Source organism: Callorhinus ursinus, unplaced genomic scaffold, assembly GCF_003265705.2.
Source record: "Callorhinus ursinus isolate GAN/ISIS: 27379988/994484 unplaced genomic scaffold, GSC_fseal_2.0 scaffold12, whole genome shotgun sequence".
Lineage (NCBI taxonomy): Eukaryota > Metazoa > Chordata > Mammalia > Carnivora > Otariidae > Callorhinus > Callorhinus ursinus.
This window is the reverse complement of record NW_027397074.1, coordinates 5,984,555-6,005,745: the sequence shown is the minus strand read 5'-3', so window position 1 is coordinate 6,005,745 and position 21,191 is coordinate 5,984,555. Positions and strand designations below refer to the sequence as shown.

At 40.8% G+C, this 21,191-nt stretch overlaps 1 protein-coding gene across 5 annotated transcripts in view; it reads right to left on the bottom strand.

The window, feature by feature from the left end:
- CCDC146 (coiled-coil domain containing 146) overlaps nt 1-21,191 on the bottom strand; it is a 123,804-nt gene that overhangs the window by 18,096 nt on the left and 84,517 nt on the right. For all 5 annotated transcript variants that reach the window (XM_073898702.1, XM_025872770.2, XM_073898703.1 and 2 more), the window contains 7 exons: nt 20,454-20,536; nt 17,006-17,215; nt 11,693-11,750; nt 9,718-9,894; nt 7,674-7,747; nt 6,602-6,829; nt 5,551-5,737 (listed from right to left, as the gene is read on the bottom strand). In XM_073898702.1, coding sequence (XP_073754803.1) covers nt 5,551-5,737; nt 6,602-6,829; nt 7,674-7,747; nt 9,718-9,894; nt 11,693-11,750; nt 17,006-17,215; nt 20,454-20,536 — 1,017 coding nt within the window. The remainder of the gene's footprint in view (nt 1-5,550; nt 5,738-6,601; nt 6,830-7,673; nt 7,748-9,717; nt 9,895-11,692; nt 11,751-17,005; nt 17,216-20,453; nt 20,537-21,191) is intronic.

Below are 21,191 nucleotides of genomic sequence, written 5' to 3'. Positions count from 1 at the left end.
CTAAAATATAAAATATAAAAACCTACCAAAAATCTGTAATTCACCAATTGCAATTATTATATTTCTCCTTCATTTGGAAATAAAAGAAATCTTATTAATAATAGCTGCTAACAATTATAGAGCATTGACAATGTGTCAGGAAAAGTTCTGAGTGCTTATATGTATGGTCATATTTAATCCTCACAATAACCCTACGAGATAGGTAAGATTATTATCTCCAGTTGTACAGATGAGGAGAAGGAGGAACAAGAAGGAACATTTAAGCAACTTGTCTCAGTGATACAGGTGCAAACTCAGGTGGTTAGACTCAGAGTCCGAGATCCTGTCACTGTATTTTATGGCTCCTCTAACTCATGCATGTTTAGAAACACGCATGTTCAAGTGATATTTATTATACTTATAAAATGTGAATTCATTTATGAAATCCTATAGATTAAAAAAATAGGAACTATTTATTAATAACAGTAAGAATACTTGGGCACTCTTATGTAGTAGTTTGATGAGTAGCTGGAAAGTTCTTAGCCAAAAGAAAAGTCTCTCAACTTTTTGATAACTGAAATTCCACCATTACATTTCTACTGTATTGGCTTGTGCTTTTGTCCTCTGCTAAAGTAGTTCAGGAGAAAGTAATGTTTCATTCTATCCATCTTTGCTGCCTTATGAGGAATGAGCTTGTCAGATTCTTCATGATGGGGAAGAGAGCAGAGAGGAGGACACATGGCAGCTTCTGGGGGGAACAGCATCCAAATACAGGAAGGGTTATCTTGGGGTGCTGACAACATACTTGACTTAGAGGGAGTTTAGAGTTGGATCTTTATACCAAAAGCACATGACTCCAACCTGATACAGGTTATTTCCTCCTGTGACAGCACCAAGGTGGAATATTGGTTAAAATTTGTCTCAAGAAGGAAAGATCATACTGTTTAGTGATTTAAAGGTCACCTAACAGACTCTTTCTGAGATTTGTGTTGCTCTTTTAAAGTAGCTAAAGTATGTTTTTGGATGTCCCAAAATCCATGAGCCTGGGCATCTTCAGTAGTGTCTTCTGTACCCTCAGATGCCCAAGATGTCCGGCTTCCATCCTACCATGGAGACTTAACTGTTGGGAAGTACACACTGGATTAGAAGGATGAGACACAGTCTTGTGCAATCTATATAACAATATACAGGATTTTTTTATTTTGATGAACAGATAAATGCTAGAGCAGGTCAGAGAAGGGAGAGCTCAAAGTAGACTTGACTAATCAGGGAAGATTTTATGGAAGAGTGAAGAAGACAGAAAGAAAGAGTTTGATTTCTCCTTCTGGAAATTAGAGTTAATTATTGCAGAGGAAGTCTAGCAAGCATCCCAGTTCCTGTCTACTTCTCTGCCACAGGTGCCCAGGAGTGGGCTACTCCAAATGTTTTGTTCCCAAATGTAGGCAAATCTGTATAGGAATGCTAACTGGGACCAGGGAAGCTTACAAGGTTTTTACAGAAGATATGATGAGGGCACACTCACTTGCTACATGTCAATGAAAGGCTCCTAACAAATTTTCCTGGTTTCAGGTCTCAGACATTTAGGTCCAGTGTTTTGAATTACAAATAATACTGCAATGTATTGTACTATTTCTGAGTTCTGGCTAGCTACTTCTCTGATACCTTTCTTAATTCTCCATAAACCCAATCCTCAAGTTTCAGACAGGAACTAAGGATGCTTGGTTTGTGGAAGAAGTAACAAGGTGGGCCACTGGTAGCTGAGCCTGCTGGTTGCCTAGCCAATATCCACCCTCTACTTTGCCTTTACTAATAAAACTCCAGTTTTGTTCCTGGCTGCAGTGTATCCAGGATTCCTCAGACTCTTTGCTGGCTGGGAGTGACCAGATGAGCCAGGACAGGCCAGTGAAATGTAAATTGAAGTTTGCTGGATAATAAGACTCCTGGGACAGTGACTGTTTTCCTGTTAAAAAGACAGAGTCAACCAAGTTAACTACCATATGCCTTTTATTCTCTCCCTTCCCCACTTTTGTGTGGTCTTGTGCCTAAAGATGGAAGGTCTTGTGAGCTTTGCAACCAAATATACACGTTAAGGATGACAGAAAAAAAGAGCTAAGAGGATCCTGGGCCTACCTCTGGACTTTCTGTTATATGAATAAAACAGTCCCCTAGTTAAGCCACTGTAGTTGAATTTCTGTTACTTCTGGCCAAATTGAGTCTAGTTATAGTCTAGTTCTAATACTGGGGTGACTTGAGATATTTACCATTACATTTGAGCCCCAAATTGCATATATCAGCAGATTTTGTAAGCTTATTTATTTTATTTTATTTTATTTTGTAAGCTTATTTATTTTAGTTCTTTGGGTTTTTATAGAGTCGCATTTCATACTGAGGGAAAAAAGCGTGTTTATTGCAACCAGACCAAAAAAAAAGTGTGTAAAGTAAGAAATTAAACATCTGCTCCCTACCTTTACTTCAAGTACTACTCCTCAGGAGTCTCTGTTGATAGTTTAGTGTCTGTTCTTCCAGACATTTAAAATGCTTGAATAAACATCAGTAACTTTCATAAAAGTTAAGAAGTTAGACATGATTCTGTTGCAGTAAACATCCCAATTATTTGATATCAAAAGAACCTCAGTTTCTTTAAGGCTTTGATATTTTCCCAAAATATTTCAAACTTCCATGAGGTTTGTGGCTTGAATTTCTGGAGTCTCTACAGTCAAAAGCCACAGGAGAATCAAACAACAGTCTCTGGGGGGAAATGAAGTCTGAAGAGCCCTTCATGCTTACCTTTTATCTCTTTCCTTTTTGGAGTGCATGCAAGGCTGAAATGTTCACTCATGCTGGGAGTGACTATTTTCAAGTACTGCCAGCCAGTGTAGGACTGTGGCTGGGCTAATTATAAGCCATCAGGTCAAAGAGGAAGATAGTCTCTCACTGAATCAAACTGCACTAGGGCAAAAACAGATTTTTCACGAAACCAATGAAGGAAGAGGATTTTTTTTTTAAAGATTTTATTTATTTATTTGACAGAGAGAGACACAGCGAGAGAGGGAACACAAGCAGGGGGAGTGGGAGAGGGTGAAGCAGGCTTCCTGCGGAGCAGGGAGCCCGATGCTGGGCTCGATCCCAGGATCCTGGGATCATGACCTGAGCCGAAGGCAGACGTTTAACGACTGAGCTGCTCAGGCGCCCCAGGAAGAGGATTTTAATACGTTTCATTGCTGTTAGTTTTATGTTCAATGGGTGCTATTTTGTGAATTTAATAGCTAGAAGTGTCCTAACATAAATAGCTTCTATTTATTAAAATCTGAACAACTTGTGAGCATTCTGCTACAGTCTCCCCTTGAGTCAAGGCCTTTCCTTACGTATTTGTGTCCAGCCAGCTCAATTTATAGTGGAAAGCCTCATCATCAGAAACAGCTCCCAACTAGCCTTTAAGTGTCCCACCCTTAAATATAAGGAGGTAGCCACAGGGTCCGTGTTTGCCCAAAGTTCCAATTTAACCGCTGTAATGTGCTAGGACCTGGGTAAGATGGCATAGCTTGTAGTAAACCAATGCTCCTGACAAGAATAACTTGAAAACTTGGATTTAAAAATATGTTTGAAGGCATGAGTTGCAAAGGTAAATAGATTTAAAGTCTTCAAAGGTTCTAGCACTGTCTGGGAAGCAGTAAATTATTAATCTATAGGGACCCTAACTAAAGTCAAGGATGAATGCTATAATCTTTAGGCTAACCACTTTAGGCCAAAGAATGGAAAGAGAAGGAAAACTAAAACATATCTAAAATGGGGGAAATAGAACAACTGAAAATAGAAATAGGACAATTCATCTGTTTGATTCATCCAAAAGAAGGAACTATAGGAGGGAAAATGGAACATAAAAGAGATGGGACAAAGAGAAAGCAATAGTAATATGGTAGAAATAAGCCCAAGAAGATCCATAATCACATTAAATGTTTTTGGACTAAATACAAGAACTAAAAGGTAGAAATGTTCAGACCAGATATGAAAAAGTATGTGCTGCATATAAAAGACATCTAAGTAAGGACACAGAAAGAGTGAAAATGAGTGGTTGGAAAAGGAAATACCATGCAAAACCTAACCAAAAAAAGCTAGTATAACTTATATTGTCCTAATAGCAGACAAAGTAAGCTTTTAAGCCAAGGAGCATTTCTAAAGTTAAAGAGATTTCACAGTGATAAAAGAACTAATCTACCTGCTGGAACTGTAATAAAAATATTAGAGGTATATGAGAAACATAAATAACTGTTCTATTTGTTTTTGCAAAAGTGTAAAAAGCACATTTTGCCCCACTGAGATTAAAAAAAAAAAAAAAAGGTTTGTGAGTGCCATCTGACCGCAGGACCGAGACCTAGTCATTTGTCACACTCCTAACCCTAATCAGTTTTGTCCACACCTTGCTAAAGATTGGTGTTTCAGTCAGGAGGAGCTAGATTATGCTACAGAAATAAACAATTCCCAACTATCATGGCTCCAAACCATGAAGGCTTATTTCTTGCTCTGCCAAAGCCTGTGGCCAGTCAAGGCGATTGTCCAAGACAGCTATTGGCTCAGCATTTGGGATGCTTCCATTTTACAGCACCTCCATATCATCATGTACTTCTACAACTGCAGTAGGAGAGGGAAAAGAGCTAGAGGTCTCACACTGGCAATCAGATAATGTGTCACTTCTGTCCACAGTCCATTGGCCAGAACTAGTCCTGTGACTCTGCTCAACTGCAAAGATGCGAGAAAGTAGACACTTCCCATATGCCCAGAAGAAGAGAACTAGGCATAGGTTAGGATTAGAAGTGTCTACCACAGTTGGAAACTCCTTTAAAAATTTCAGAGGTCTTGAACCTCCATAAGGTCACAGAACATGAAAGTACTAAGAGAATGGGTATGGTTTTTATACACCCAGCAGCTTCATCTCAGATTGATCTGTTTTCCACCAAAGGATGCAGTCCTCTCAAGAATTTACGCCTTTCAGCAGTGCTTGGTCAGTTAGCACAGGGAGTGCCACGTGAGTGGGAAGAGAGAACCAAAACAGTATTAAGACGGTAATAGCTATCTTGAGCATCCTCTGACTGGAGTACATCCCTGATGCTGCACAGAATTAGCCAGGTAGCCTGGGTTCTGATGGCCCTTAGCTAGTTGGAGGTGTAGGCTCACTGACCATCTATGTTTACATAATTTGATCTAGTCCCTGACCATTATAGTCTACAATGACATCATTCTGGATATGACTCTTTCAACTGGTAAAGATAGCGGTCCATTTGGTCCTTCTGTGTAGTGAACCCTTGAACTCTTCCAGAACTGGATGGCCTAACTGCTTCCCCTGGCCAGGCTGATGCCTGATCCAAACAAGACATGTCCCTGACCTTGGGTTCACAAAAAGAGATTGAAAAACATTATAAGACAGAGCTTTTATGATGAGTTTGATGCATTTTAAAATTAGCATTCTCTGATTTCCTTCTCTTTTATTGATAGCAAAAACAACTTCTTAAAATATTTTACTTCAAAAAGATAGTACTGATTTTGAAAAATCAAAAAGTGGTGTACAGCACCCACCTCTAATAGAAGCCTTTGATGTAGTGCTTGAGTTTGAGTGAGTGCATCCCAGGACACTTTTAAGAGTAGCTCCGTCTTTTTTAAATTTCGAAAATCTCGTTCTTTTTCTCTTTGCTTACGAGAAAGTTCATCATGGTAGTTCTGCTTATCAATGAGACAGTTTTGTAAGTTGAGATCTAAGATCCCTCTGTTCCAGGTAAAGAGAGAAAATGAAAGTGATTTGTCATCTTGTCATCAACTGCCCTTCATGTTTTTCAAGATAGCATGCTCAGCATATTCATACAGAACTATCATCATATGAGAATCAGATTTTAAATAATGCCAAAAGCAACTTTGTTTGTAAGTTGGCATCATTTAGAGTCACGTCTTACAAAAAACGCAAATGGAATAGCGGCTCAGCAGATACAGAGGCTCAGAGGATGAAATTTTATTTAAAAATAGGAATTAACACCTTCCGGGGGAACTGCACCACAAAGTTATTCCCATTAGGAAAGAGTCATGATTACCTCCAAAATACCATTCATCTTTAGGAAAAATCCCTCAACTATAGCATACTCCAATGATACACTTTTCAGAGGCACATCTCAAAAACTTACAAAAATACGATACATTGTGTCCTTAAGATTTGGTCATAGGAAATTGAGGAAAATGATGAGTAAAGGTTGGAAAAAATATTTGGAAATACTTTATTTAATATATATATATTTTAAAGGATAGCTGTAGGTTCAAATCTTTTTTAAGATTTTATTTATTTCTTCATAAGAGGCAGAAAGAAAGAGGCAGAGGGAGAAGCAGGCTCCCCGCTGAGCAGGGAGCCCGATGCGGGACTCGATCCCAGGACCCTGGGATCATGTCCTCAGCCGAAGGCAGACGCTTAACCATCTGAGCCACCCAGGCACCCCTAATATTTTTTATTAATGGTAAAAATCTATTCAAAAATCTATGAAATATTTAATTGAATCAACACAAATCTGTTTGAGATTATGTGTTGAATCCTCAAATATAAACTGAAGAAAAATTTGGATGATAGATACACAGAAATACTACTAACCTTTCAGTTAGTGAAGTTGCTTCATTCTCTCTGGTTAATTCCAGGAGCTTGACCAATTGGTTATATTCTCGTTCTTTGATTTCAAGTAAGGCTCGTTTGCCTTCAACTTCCTTTATTACATCCTCCTTCTCTTCCATTATAGAATTAATTTTGTTTTCAACTTTCTTTAGCGAGTCATTTAGCTCTTTGAGTTCATATTCCAAGATGATTTTTTTCTTTTCCATTTCTCTGTGGGGGATACATACATACATGTACACACATACATACATATATGTGTACACACACACGCACGTTTGAGCCCATGGTGTCTTTACCTATTTTACTTCCTGAAAAGGCAACAGAAGAGCTAGTGATGAATTCAAAGGTGGGGTGAAGATCACAGGTGGGTGGGGGATTGAGGGGTACCCCCCCATGCAGCATCACCTGGGATCTACCCTTATCCTGACCAGCCTCCCTGAATCTCTCAACTTTGGTGGTGGTGATGTGGCTTTTAGAACGGTTACTAATGCCTGCTTTTTTTCCTTCCTCACCAGAGCAGTCATGCTTGTTTCTCCAGAATTTTCGTATCTTCACTTATCTTTTTTTTTTGGGTTCCTCTAAACCTTGAGAATTTCCTCCATGATTTCTGCCTCCAAATCTACTCTGAATGTTCGGGGGGTGTTCCGCCATGTGAAAAGTTGGCAAAGTAAAGAGTTGCTATCATCTGGGCTTTAGGCTTCTGGCTGGCTGACACACTTCTAGACCATGAAATTTAGCCTAGTTCAAATAACTTATCTCTTGTATAGCTCTGTTAAAGTCTGTTGGAGTTCTCCACACAGATTCGATTTATAAATTGGAAAGAGAATATTGTCCCCAAATTAAGACATAACTGTTAGGAGTGATAGTAATGCACTGCATTACTTTCTTCTAATGAACTTGATACACACAACCTAGACAGGGCCAAATGCAGATATTTTGAAGGTTGTGATAGTAATTTGATGTGTTCAATGGATACTATTCTTGTTTTAGCATGCACACATAACTTGGAGGGGGGAGCGGGCTGGGAGAGCCTAAAAGTAATATTAAATCATACACTTTTTTGCGTGTTGTTTTTTCTATCTCTTTTCCAATTTGTACAGGAACAGTTTGATGGTGGACCACTTCATCCTAGTAAAGAAATGGAACCATGTTAAATTATGTAGTCTTAGACCAGAAGTAGTTAAGACAAGGAAATGAAATAGAGAGGAGAGGACTACAATGTACAGAACTCCCGCTGTCTGTCCTGTACTGTGCAGGGCGCTTTAATTATTTCACTTAATACTCGTAGGGACCTTAAAAGATAGTTACGGTTGTTACCAGTTTAAAGAGGATGTAGCTGGGGTGCCTGGGTGGCTAAGTCGGTTAAGTGTCTGCCTTCAGCTTAGGTCATGATCTTGGGGTCCTGGGATGGAGCCCTGCGTCAGGGAGTCTGCTGCTTCCTCTGCCCCTCACCCTCGCTCATGCTCTCTCTCTCTCTCTCTCAAAATAAATAAAATCTTAAAAAAAAGAAAAAGAGGACGTAGCTGAGTGTAACAAAAGCTGTTTGTTCCCTTTATGGCTGTATGCCCAACCTCAGGGGTTGCAGGGGTTGGCTGCTAAGAGCCCATGCTTATTCTCCTCTCTTCTACTCGCCACTGGCTGAGAAGAACTGTCTTTATCAGGAGTAAAGGGAAGAGGGCAGCCCTCTGTGACCAGTGACTAATGTACGTGGTGATATAACAGCCTCTCCCCTTTGCATCTGGGTGGCATTCATGGTCTAGAGTTCCCCATGGGATCAGGCTGAGACTAGAGTTCTCCTGAAAACACATTTTGGCCCAGCTCCTTCCCAACTCTGTGCTACTTCCCTCCCTCTCCTATCAGATTCTCCTTAGTGCCCACCCTCCACGAATACTTGCCTGAATATTAGAAGCTCTCCCTCTAGGGAACCCTGCCTAAGACTCATGTAGAGAGAATTTAAATAATCTTCCCAAAGTCACACAGCTAGGAAGCAGTGAGGCCAAGATCAGAAGCTAACTTTGTCTAGTACCACTTTCCACTATGCTCTGTGGACTCACAGAAGGTTTAGTTTTAGCCTCAAGCAGCTTTTGAACATGGAAGGGGTTCTGGAACAGTCCTTTCTGCCTGGGATCACACTGGACTTTGGTGCCTGGAGTAACACGCATGCATGGAGTTTGTACACATCATGGCAGTGTAGCGTATTTCTCCCTGGGATCTTGCTCAGTTCTGGGGCAGATCCAAGTTTTGTAAGGCTAAGTAAGACTCTTAGGATTTGTTGGGGGGCCTCTTTAAGAAAAAGAATAAAAAATTACAAATGCTAAATAGGCATAGGGCCTTGGAAGAGGTTCATGGAAGTGAGGGGCCTGAAGCTTTAGCTTTGTTGGGCTGCTAGTAAATCTGTCTCTGCTCAGGTCCTCCGTTCCAGGTAGCAGCTGGGTCTGTCTTGTTTGACTGCTCTAAGACCCTTAAGGAAAAAGAGGTTAAAGTGAATCACAATTGTCCTTTAAGCCAATGAGTCTCAGATGTTGTTGTTTTTTAAAATAACTCTAGGTTATTTAAATCATTTTGAGATAGACAGATATATATATATATATATACTTTTATATATATATATATATATATATATATATATATATATATATATATAAATAAAAGTAAAATGAATTTTAATTATCTCCTAAAACATAAATGCACAAGCAAAGTCTTCATCACTTTCATGGGGAGAAGGAAGTAGAGTGGAGTCAAACAGACAAGGATAAAGTTATACAAACTAAGACGTTAGGACACCTGCTTGCTCTTCAAAGAAGTGATTGTGTTTGCGACGTTCAATTCTAATGCTGAAAATGCTTGGGGAGGTCTAGAGAGGTCTTTTCCCTGGGTCAAGGGTTCCACATTAGGGAGGGACTACCAAACACTCTCAAGTCTTCTGTGAATTCCCAGAGCCCAGTGTAGTTTTATTGGATCAGTCACAACACTGAACACTTTCAGTTTGTTTGATGCTACCCCTCTTTGTCACACCTGCACGGTTAGTCTTGATAACGATGCATCTTTACGTCCAGGTGGGCACATGCTTAAGCATTTATGAATTTTAAGTAGCACACCTTTAGGTTGACCTGATATTCCAACAGTTCTTCTAGTTCCTTCTGCTCCTTTAGTAATTGCTTTTGCTTAGATGTCAAATCTTCCCGTAAATTTTTTATTTCCAATTTCTTCTGCATTATTTCCTTACGTAATTCCTCAGTGCTTTCTCTCAATAGTCTCATCTTCTTCTCCATTTCCTTTAAAAGTCATGAAACTTATCAGGTTATATAGAGCCTGAGCAAGTATCTGTCTACCCAAAAATCACATTAAAAATAACTTTACTCACCATTTTTATTATATTTGTTTTGAGCTTCACGAATGATTTCTTACAAAGTTAAATACAATAATGATTTCTGACATCTTCGATAAAGGCATCACCGTGGTATGACATGTATTAAACATTTTACATGAGATTCATACTTGTATTTTTTTTTTTACTGGTCTTCCTTTCTATCCTGTATTTTAAATGTGTCCTTTTTGAGTTAATTTTTATTTCATACCCAAAAAACGTGAGTGAAAATTTCCAGCCTATTTTCTAGTAGCTTTGTGATTTGACATCAGATGCAAATAATCTTTGACTGCCGAGCTTATGGTTAACCTGAGTCGCATGTGAAAATTAAATACTAGGGAGTTCATATTTGGAAAACCCAACCCTTTGTGCTCCTTAATCCCCCACTTTCTTATTGGTATTACTTCTCTAACTCATTCATATTCTCCCCAAAGACCCTCCACCCCAGACTCATAACACATCTTTGTTCCCTTGACTGACTATTTGGGGACTGTGTAGCTCATAGGAGAGAAGCCTTACACTCAGAAAATCTCCACATTATCAGTGACTGAGTGAATGGATCCATTGAGCTTGCTCTGGGCTTTCTGCATCTCTCCCTCCCCCACTGCTGCTGGGAAGGGGTTAAATTGGTGAGCCTATGATCTGGAACTAAAATTCAAAATGCTTTTTCCCATAAAATCTGTGTGGTAAATGAGAGGTGTACTTATAGTGTATATCTTATATATATTATATAGATTTATATTATATTATATATACAAACATATATAAAAAATAGTATTTTACTCTATGCTAAAACAGGTTTTGGTGCCTTGGAGTTAAAACACCAACAACACACTTTTGAAATACATCTGTTCAGAAGAGGACAACAGTTGCAAAGTGTAATGACATTTCTGTTTACTTTGTGTGATAGATCACAAAAAACGGACTCAAATTCCTCCTGTTACTGTGGGTATTTGTCATCCATTGTCATTGCGAGGTAGAGCCTGTTTCTCTACCCCTTGAGTTTGGACTTAGCCTTGTGACTTGCTTGGACCCGTGAAATATTCCAAAAGCAGAGGCTTGAAAAGTCTTGTGTGTTGGGGTTTGCCATTACTTGAGGCTGTCTGTCTCTTTCTTAAGGCTGGAAACCCCTCCACCATTATATGACTACCTGGTGGCATGTGATCTTAGACCAACTAGCCTGCCAACTGGCTGACACACGAATGAAGCCATCCTAGACCATCCAGCCCCAAATGAATTGGCTCAGACCAGAAGAACTCAAAACTGTGAGGAAACAAAAAAAAAGACATGTTGGCTGCTTTAAGCCACTCAGTTCTGGGGCGCTTTGTTATGCAGGAATAGATGGTGATACATCTCCTTCCTGAAAATTTCTTATAATAAGCTTGAGGTGTTCAGGAAGCTCTGAGGGTAACAACTGCAAAAATAATGTTTTTACGTGCCAACCATAGAATCCTTTTTTTCCCCTAAAAACAAAGCAGATATTGTCCAACTAAACACAGCCTAAACTAGATGCCAAATAGCTAAGCCTGTAATAGGCGTCAGTGTGTGTATTCCAGAAGTTATTCCTTTCAGCATTATCCATACTTCATACTCTTGGATCTCTCAAATGTCTCAGGGTATGGTTGTTGTGATAAACATTAATATTTATCGAAAGGGATGTTTGAATCCAGTTGTATTTAACAAACTGTAGACCATCTAAGACTTACTCCTGGCTTAGGTATTTTCTCAAATTCCTTTATTATGAGGTTTTTTTCTTCTGTTAAGCTGTAAAAAAAAAAAAAAAAAAACCAACAAGTTTGACAATGTACGAAAGAGTAAGCTATTTCTGCAGTAATAACTTTCTGCTTTCTCTTAGAATGTGCTTCCCATGTTTGTTTGCCAGGTAACCTGGTGGCCATTCTTTGTGATGGCTTCCATGACTGCCCGTTAGGTGCTTCCTCCCCAGTCCTCCCACAACACTGTGTACACTCAGGGGTTAGAACAGTTATCTCATCATATTATAGCTACTTGGTAGCACGACCTCCTCCCTAGATTCTGACCCCTTCCAGGCAGGCTCTGGGCCTTTTCTTTTCTTTTTTAAATAAAGACCTTGTTTATTTATTTTTTAAATGTTTTATTTATTTATTCATGAGAGTCAGAGAGAGAGAGAGAGAGAGAGAGGCAGAGGCTGAGGGAGAAGCAGTCTCCCCACCCAGTAGGGAGCCCGATGCGGGACTCGATCACAGGACCCTGGGATCATGACCTGAGCGGAAGGCAGATGCTCAACCATCTGAGCCACCCAGGCGCCCCTGGGCCTTTTCTTTTTTTTAATACTATTTGCAATGAACCAGTGCCTGCCTGGATTACTGCTGTGCCTTCCACTGGTTCCATCAAATAAGGAGATCTCGCTAGCCAGTACGTCTGGGAACTTGGAGCTAAAGATGCATGCACACCAGGTTTTCTTTTTATGAATTTTTATTTGCAATAATGTAAACTAAGGTTAGTGTAAGAAGTATGTGCCACATGGAATTTAATATAAGTCAGCTGTCTGGGCCACAAGCTGAAGTTGAACTTTCCGAGTTTTGAATACGTATGCCTTTGCATTTAGAGCTTGCATACAAAATGAATAGTCTACTTCCAACCTATTGATCCTACACCTCACCCAGGCTGCCACGAGGGGGTGGTAGTGTGCTGCCATATTTTGGTTGTAAAGGCCGCCTTTATGTCCCTGAGTTGGAAAAATGGTGACATGAAGCTTTCCCACAAGGTAAGACTCACAGCCTTTACTTTAAATAAGTATAAGATGATCTTTTCTTTAAGCAACCATAAGATGGCTAATTCTTTAGGACATTTTAAACTAGTTACATTTCTATCATGCGTTTTTTATTAAGAAAAACTGATTTTTTTCCTTTAAAGGACACATATTTTCCTATTTATAGAGAAATATTCATAATCCCATTCCCATCACACACAGTTGATCATTGTTACTTTTCTTGCCTTTTAATAATATTATACAAAATGTATACATATGACTGAATCCATTTTTACCCAACATGTAATTAAAAATATCTTCCCAATTAAAAATATCTTCAGACTTCATAATTAATAATTTAATAATTTCAAAGTTCCCTAGTGGGTGGATGTCGCATAATAAAATAATCCTAAATATCATCTATCTTTCACTGTCACTATATCAGGTAATTTACATGCATCATTTCTAAACTTCAGAACTTATCAAGTAGGTATCGTTTTCTTCATTGTGCAAATGAAGAGACAGGAGCTGAGCACGTTTTCCAAAGTCACGCGGTCAAGGCTGAACTGACATTCAAACCTAGAAACCTAGATCTGACTCAATACCAAGCTGCCAGCCTCTTGAATACATTATTATTTAAATATTCCATTATTTTTTAGAATTTAGATCTCTCTGTCAAATAAATAAAAATCTTTAAAAAAAGAATTTAGATTGCTTTCAGTTTTTCACTTTTTAAAAAGTAATAATGTAGTAAATATCCTTATGCATTCTGTCTTTTTTTTTTCCCCTCCTTTTAGAGTCTCCTTTTTGCACGGCATTACTGAAATAAAGGAAAACCACTTTTGTGCCTCTTGATATATATTAACTTCTAACCTTTTAAATTGACATTAAAGTTTAAATTTGCCTGACTCTTCCTGCTTTCCTGGCTAAGGGGTGCTTCAGGGTCAAAATTCCTCCAGGGATTCATTTCTTTTCTGCAGCGAGAGTCCTAACTGAAACCATGTCATCAAAGGGTTTTGGTTTTAAGGACTCGTGGGCGAAGAGACAATACAGGAAGTCCTGTATGTTGTCATGTGCACGAGGCATCTTCCACCACCCATAGTAGAAACAGCCTGAGTGGGTGGAAACCGCAAGAGGTAGATTTTTCAACCAGTACGAGCAATAAACATCTAAGAGGCACGCGGTCCAAAGCCGGAATGGGCTGCTGTGGGAGGCTGTGCGCTCCCGTCAGGAGGTGCTGAAGCGTAGACTGTTGGTCACTGAGGGAAGATTCAGGTGATTCTAATGTGAAGTCAGGGCTGAGAACCACTTTTGGGGCCAACAGTTGTTAAAGTTTGACATGTCTCAGAATCACAGAGGGAGCTTGTAAAACATTCACACGTTGCCTGAGGTGGGAGGCTTGGACAGAAATTGGGAGTCATTAGTTTTAGGGTTGGATCTGCCTTTTAAACAAGTTTCTCAGGTGCTCCTTTTTCAGTTATGAAGACTACACCCTGCAAAAGCTGTTCTAAGCTCATTCTGTTCTCGGTTTCCACGGGGAGAGCAGGAAAGATTTTTTTAAAAAAGTGTTTAGAAAGTAAAATCTGTTCCAGCTGTGAGTATTTCCTTACTAATCCTGATGACCTGGATGCCCCTCGGTCATAGCTAACATTCTGGAATTCCAGATGCATTGCTAAAATACTCCCTCTGTTCCTTTCTTGCCAGGATCTGTTTGTTTCTTCGTTCCAACTTTGCTGGACAAAGAATGGAAAACAGCTTCTGAGCCCTGGATGACAGCACAGGGATGGTGGGAATCAGCTAGGAAGAATAAAGAGTCACTATGGGCAGGATCACGGGATAGTCCTGCACACATGCAGCACAGGTGTCCCCTGTCTCCACGACCCCACTCATGACAGACAGTGATAAATGACCAGGGCTGAGACCTGGCAGAATGCATCAGGTTTAGCATGAGAGACACAATTTATTTGCTGTCCAGCTCTGAGGAATTATTAGAAAGCAGAGAAGCCCCAAAAGGTAACCAAGGGAAGGCAAGGAAAAGGCTGAAAAGAGTACTGGAAAATCTTTTCAGAGAATGCTTTTAGAAAGATAATGACTTCTACTTTGTTTCAAAAACAAGTTCTCAATAGTATTTGTTTCATTATTTACTTGTAATATTTATTTAACTTACTTAAGAAGGTTATATATTCTTTCCTAAACTGCATATTTAAGAGGTCAATATTAATCTCAAAACCAAAACTATGGCGACAGATTTAATTATTAACCGACCATGTAATTATACTCACCATTAGCATTTATTAAAGAGTTTATATTGTGTGACACCATGAGAAAATCAAATTACAGGGTAAAATTTTTTTCTCTAGAGTATTTGAACAATATATTATTCTTCGTAGTTGCCAATGATTCAGAAGTTCCTAAAGATATTGGGGTGGAAGGGTGCTAGTTATTAGGGCTTCTGTTATTTAGATCCTGAATAAAATGACTTTGTTGTGCTGATCTGAAAAATATCATCTGTATATTCGGATGAATGGTTTTCTCTCACTGGCTTAGTTTCTTTATTTTTAGGTGGGGATGGAAATATCTAGTTTTTTCCTGGGGAGGGAGTATTGAGTGAACTTGTTTCTGTATCATGTAATATAAGCTATATTAAAACCATTGAAATATAGCCTATAATTCTTTCCTGGTATTCCTTTTGGAATCACCATTATTTTTATGAAACTAAGTTTGTTAATTCTTGAGCTAGTAATATTTGAAACTGCGAGGGAGTCTGCTCAAGCTAGAATATTATGTGTTACAAATCCAAAAACAATACACACTAAACATTTCTGCAAATGTGCGTCCTGAATGTTTTTGTTCACTATAGGTCACTATGCACGGTCCCCTCCCTATACCAAGTAACTCAGTGAACAATTTGCCTGTCTATACCTAAAAGGCAAGGGTTGTGGTTGCTGCTGGGTTTTTTTTTTCCTTGGCAGGAACACTTGGAAATTTTAAACAATTTAAATATCAACTGACTTATGTTCCTCTTACCCTTTCATGGAAATGTCAAGCATTCATATTTTCAATACTAATGAACAACCACCAATTGTTTTAATTTCATTATTTTCTCAACTGAAAGTGCTTACAGAGCACAGAAATAGCTAGGCTTCCTTTTTAAAGATCTCACTGTGAGCCTGAAACAAGTTTAGATTGAAAGACAAAAAAGAACTCAAGATTTTTTTTTTTTTGCCCTGAATATAATTGTCCTGAGTAAGCTAGCCTTCTTCAACCCCCAGTTGAAAAGACAGGCCCCAACAAGAGGATTCAAGACCGAGGGCTCACAGAGTCCTCAGAAAGTCACTCAAATCATTTGCTTATCTCTCAGCAGGAATGAATTATATTCGCTCTGTCGGAAGTCTACCCACTCTTAAAAAAAATACCTAGAGAAAGTTCTGCCACCTTAAGAGGTAACAAATTCCAGGAGTGGTTATTTGGCTTTCTCTTCAGTATCCAGGCAGAGCACCTAGTACACCCAGCACACCAGAGCACAAAATTTGGACGGTAATCATTTTGGAAATTCAATCTGAAGAGTGTGGTTTGCTGAACAAACTGACTTGCTCTTCCACTGACTTGCTCCTCTACAGGAGGAATGTTAGAGATTTTGGAAAGAACCTTTGCCTTCTAGCAATACATTTCTAGCTCAGTTCACTGAATGACATCCTCTAGATCTGGATGAGTAATTGTGTCTTCCAAAAGGATATTTCTTCCTTTCTTGATCCTGAGGAATAGTTTAGGAGAGTAAGGTTGACTATGTGGCCCGTGTTGCTATATTAGAAAATAGAGGGAGCCAGATGTGACCCTCAGCTCACAGAGGTTGGTCTGCAAAGCACCTGTGGGGCTCCCGCCATGCAGCCACGTGGTCTGGCACTGCTGAAGGGACATGGGGCCACCATCAGGGCCAGAGAGGGTGACAGCATGTGCCAGGCCCTCGTTCTCTGTGGTGTGTTCTTTGGCTACAGCTTCCAGTGCTTATGGCTTTCCTGACACAGGGAAAACAACAGCAGGGATCTCCTCCTGCGGGCATCTCCCTGTCACCTGAGCTTTTTTCTAGAAGTTGGGTAACCTTCTTGTTCGGGAATGGCCCGTTCTAGGAAACCAAGGAACGAGCTAGGCTTGTACTCACCTTAACGTTGCCATCTCACACTCATTGTGCCTAAAATTCCTTCCAAATTGAGCCTAATTTTTCTGATTTTGTTTATGTGGAAAGAGCTTTGCTCACTCTCCAGTGTGTTTGAGAGACGTGTGCACTTACCTATTTAATCTGTACTGATTGTGGAACTCTCTTTCCTTCACTGCGTTATATTCGTTTTGGTACTTGAGAAGTTGTTCTCGCATTTTAGAGACCTCGGTGCTGAATGCCTCGGGAAAATTATCAGCTTGCTGCAGGTGAAACTGCTGCTGTTGTATTTGCTCAGTGAAACGTTTGGCATCTTCTAGCAGTTGGACCTCGGACTCTTGTGTGCTGGGTTCCATGAAACAGAGATTCAAATAATGAGAAGGGTGTACTTTTAACGCCCGTTGTAGCTCACATGGGGGGTCTAGCAAGGAGAGGAAGGAGCATGTCCACACTGCTCCTGGTTCCTTCCATTACTGAGTTCAGTTCAATTTACTGATATTTTTGTGCCAAGTGTTGTACCAGGTACTAGAGGTGAATGGAGCTCACAATCTCACAAGGGGAATAGATAGAATAGGTAGCTGGAATACCAGGTGATGATTACTACCACTAGTGTCTAGCTCAAGATGGTGGGAGAAACAGGAGAGAGCATTGAGTGGGATGGGAATGTGGTATTTGTACTTGACTTTGAAGAATAATCATGACTTCCCGGACTGAGGGGGTAGGGGGTTGATAATAAGGAGAAGAGTGGGTCCTCCCTTCAACTGCCCCAGCAATGCTGGCTTTCTCTAATCCCTGAATTCTCCTGAGCTGACTGTAGGAAAATCTTTTCCTCCTTAGTGAACTAAGAAACAACAAAGTTTTCTAATGACACTTCTACTAGGAAACTAGGAAGAAAAATTCTCCTATAGAATTATGGTCCTAAACTACCTTATAGCTTTCTGATCCTATCTTCAATGTCTGGCTAGAGCTGGACTTGAATGTCACAGTTGAGAGGGATTCCCTATCTAGGTCTTGTCCCTGTCTGGGAAAAAAAGGTTTAAGTATCTGGCAAGAAGCAGATCTGAATGGACACACAAACTGGACTTGGTGAAATCTTCTAAAACTCACCCACCTGTGCTGCAAGCTGACATCAGCTGCAGCCTCATCAGCAGACTTGATTCATCATTCTCAGAAACCCAGCTGCCTCACAGTAGCTACTCTGCTATATGGAAGCAAGACTGGTGCCATTTCCTGTTTTAAAGCCAGGACTCCTCTTTGGTGCACGCCCCACCAAGTTTCCTCACCAGGGGAAATCTTCAGGGGTCTCCTCATTTGCAGAGATGCCCAATGACTCGATCGAGGCTGTCTCAACTGAAGTTACCTGCTCCACCCATTTCCTCTGGTGTTAACGTGCCATTTGCTCGATAACATCCAGCGAAACATTTCCTGGGACATAATATGTTCCAGGCACTGTGTTAGGTCCCAAACAGCAATAGCAGCTACAGTGATAACACTATAATTTCTATTAATGAAAGCTAGAGTTCTTTCTTACAATTCAATTTCCTTGCATGTTAATAAACACTTTGGAAATCTAAAGTTGCCTGATCTCAGTATGAGTTTTCAGCTGCAGAATTGTGAAGCGTTGGCCTGGGCCACAGTGCCTGATCTTCCCCAGAAAGAAAGTGGACAAGGTGGTTAGGGTTCTCGCCAGAACACAAATGCTAATTTACCCACATGGATTTGAAATATAGAGTCAGAAGAAGAGAATTTAACAATGTCTATAACGTGGTTCCAGTGCAGAGCTCATTCGGTTTCAGTTCAGCATTTCCAGGCTGTATTTGCCGTGCTAAAACCTCAGCAGCCAGAGTGGAGAGCGTGTCTTCATGCCGTTCTCACCCACCAGGCAGGGGGAGTGGGTGAGGGCGGCGGGTGTTCAGAATGACAAGAGAGGGAACTAAACTGTCAAGAGGAGGTAAAATGTGGGTAGCAGAAGGGAAGTGAGGGTTTTGCAACACGACCTGGAAGCAGGAAGAAAGAAGGCGATAGCCTTGGTCCTCCATTGTTGTTCGTCACTGGGGCCCAGGGAACTGAACTGTGGGCCAGGGAAGGAGGAAGCCAAATCAGCACCCCACAAAGCTCTGCTGAGCTCTAGATCAGAGGTATCTGGAGGGTGAGAAATGTTGCAGTATTCCTTGTATCTGCAAAGGGACTTGGAGGGATGCCCTGAGAACTGCATGGATCCCCCCCCCATTTAAGCAGTGTGAAGTATGTTGAAAAAGCTTACCCCAGACCTCCCATCTAAATCCTCCAAGTTCCTGAGTCTTGAGAACTCTGTGTACACCCTGGCCGTCAGGGCCATTTGTGGGAAATGGAGTCTCCACGAGGGACGGGGATGAGGCGTTGGCTCGAGGCTGGCACTGAGGAAGAGGAGGAGGAACCAGAGCTGGATGGTTGTTAGGAACGTGGATGGAGCTGAGTGAGCAGGCAGTGCAGTGAAAGTGAAGGGCCCATAGGGAGGCAGCTCTGCTCTCCTGGTGCTTCACTCTTCCCTCATGCTCCCATCCTCAAAGTAGCCAAATTGACTCTGGGCAGGAAAAGCAGTAGGGCTAATGTTTGAAGACTGGGGGAGAGGATGGATGGGAATGGTGGATTGGAGTTTCTATCCACTGCTGTCTCTCCTAGGCTTTTGGTGAGGATGTCATGCCAAGGTTATGATGCAGGAGGTTATGGGGAAAGGAAGAAAGAAGATGGGGAACGGTAAGGAGTAGCTGCAGAACTGGATTTCCCTTCTTCCTTCACTCTCTTTCTCCCTTGATTCCCAGTGGTTCATAGCAGGTGCTTAGAAAACTTTGTGGAAGTATCCTGTGGAAGCCTATTCTCACCTGCTGCTGATTGGGACTAGGCTAAGGAGAGTAGCCTAGGGTAGGTGGAAGAGGTGAGAAGACCAGCGTCTCAACAGATGTAGGCTGGGGTTGTGCTCAAACCTATACTTCTGAGTGGTGAAGAGAGATGGGGAGCAGACAATCCTACAAGAGTGTCCTGTAGCAGATAATGTCAGTATCCCACCAAATCCCACCACCCCCTCCAGCCCAACTCTGGGGGTCACCTGTAGCTTTGGTGGATAGTTCCCTTACACACTGACAGCACCTGTGTGCCTCTGCCTGAGAGCTTTCTCTGGCCATAGGAACTTGCTTGGCTTCTCGGGGGGCGTGCTCGAAGTGCCAGGAGCTCCTCCCCCTAGGAGCAATCGTTAGTTAACAAGGGATGGAAAACAGTGGACAAGTATCCCAGTTTCCTCACCCTTTGGTGGGACAGTTCTGAGGAGTGTGCCACACCCTCAGAGGGTCCTCAGTGAGACTGAGCACCAGTTGGCCACAGTGTAAACCTACCAAGAAGCACACCCCCAGCTAGATTGCTCCCTTCTCCATCTCACTTCCCCATCCTCCCGTGATAAATTCTGGTATCACTTCTCAAACTACTTGAACTCAAACCTTTGCCTCGAGGCCTGGGAGAATAAAAATCAAGATAGAGCCCATCACACACACACAGATACACAGAAATATAAATAGGATAAAAGATGTCTCCACATGAGCAAATAGCCTACCTTACCACAGTATCATGCATCAAGGTGTACTTGGCTTTTAACTCTGCCATTCTGGTTCCAGGAAGTTTTCCCATACTGTGTAACTAGCAAAGAGAATACAGGATCACCGTTAGCTTATGCCTAAAGTAGAGATATCTTATAAAACCTTCCCATTCAACATTAGAGAGGAAATATACCAGGCAATGTGGGGTGTTACAAAGATGCTGGGTGCTTGGAGAAAATGGTTCTACCCTGCCTCTTGTAATCTCTGTGTTCCTGGGAAGACTCTTACCTCTCTAGACTCACATTTCTTCATCTGTAAGTTGGGGGAAGGAATTGAGTTAAATTCTTCCGATTCTAAAAAACATATTTCTAGGTTTAGCAAATAACCTGAATGGTATAGATGACCAGGATGACTATTTGTAAGTTGAGAGAACTAATAATTATCAAGCATCTATTACGAGCAAGCACTGTACATCAATTATTTCATTGTCAGAAATGTTTTGTGAAGTAGGGATTATCTCCATTTTAAACTAAAGTTGAGAAAGTTAAGTGATTTGTTTCCAAGTTACAGAGCTAGTTAAAGGCAGTGTCAGAATGTAAACCCAAGTGGTCGAGCTCCAAAACCCATGATCTCTCCCCTGTCCCACAATCTCTCTGCCTCTACAGCCAAAGAAGCATGCAAGTTTATTTGGTGCAGAAAGTGATATTATTTGTTCCTTTTGCATTTCTGGCAAAAGAACTTTTGATTTACTCTCT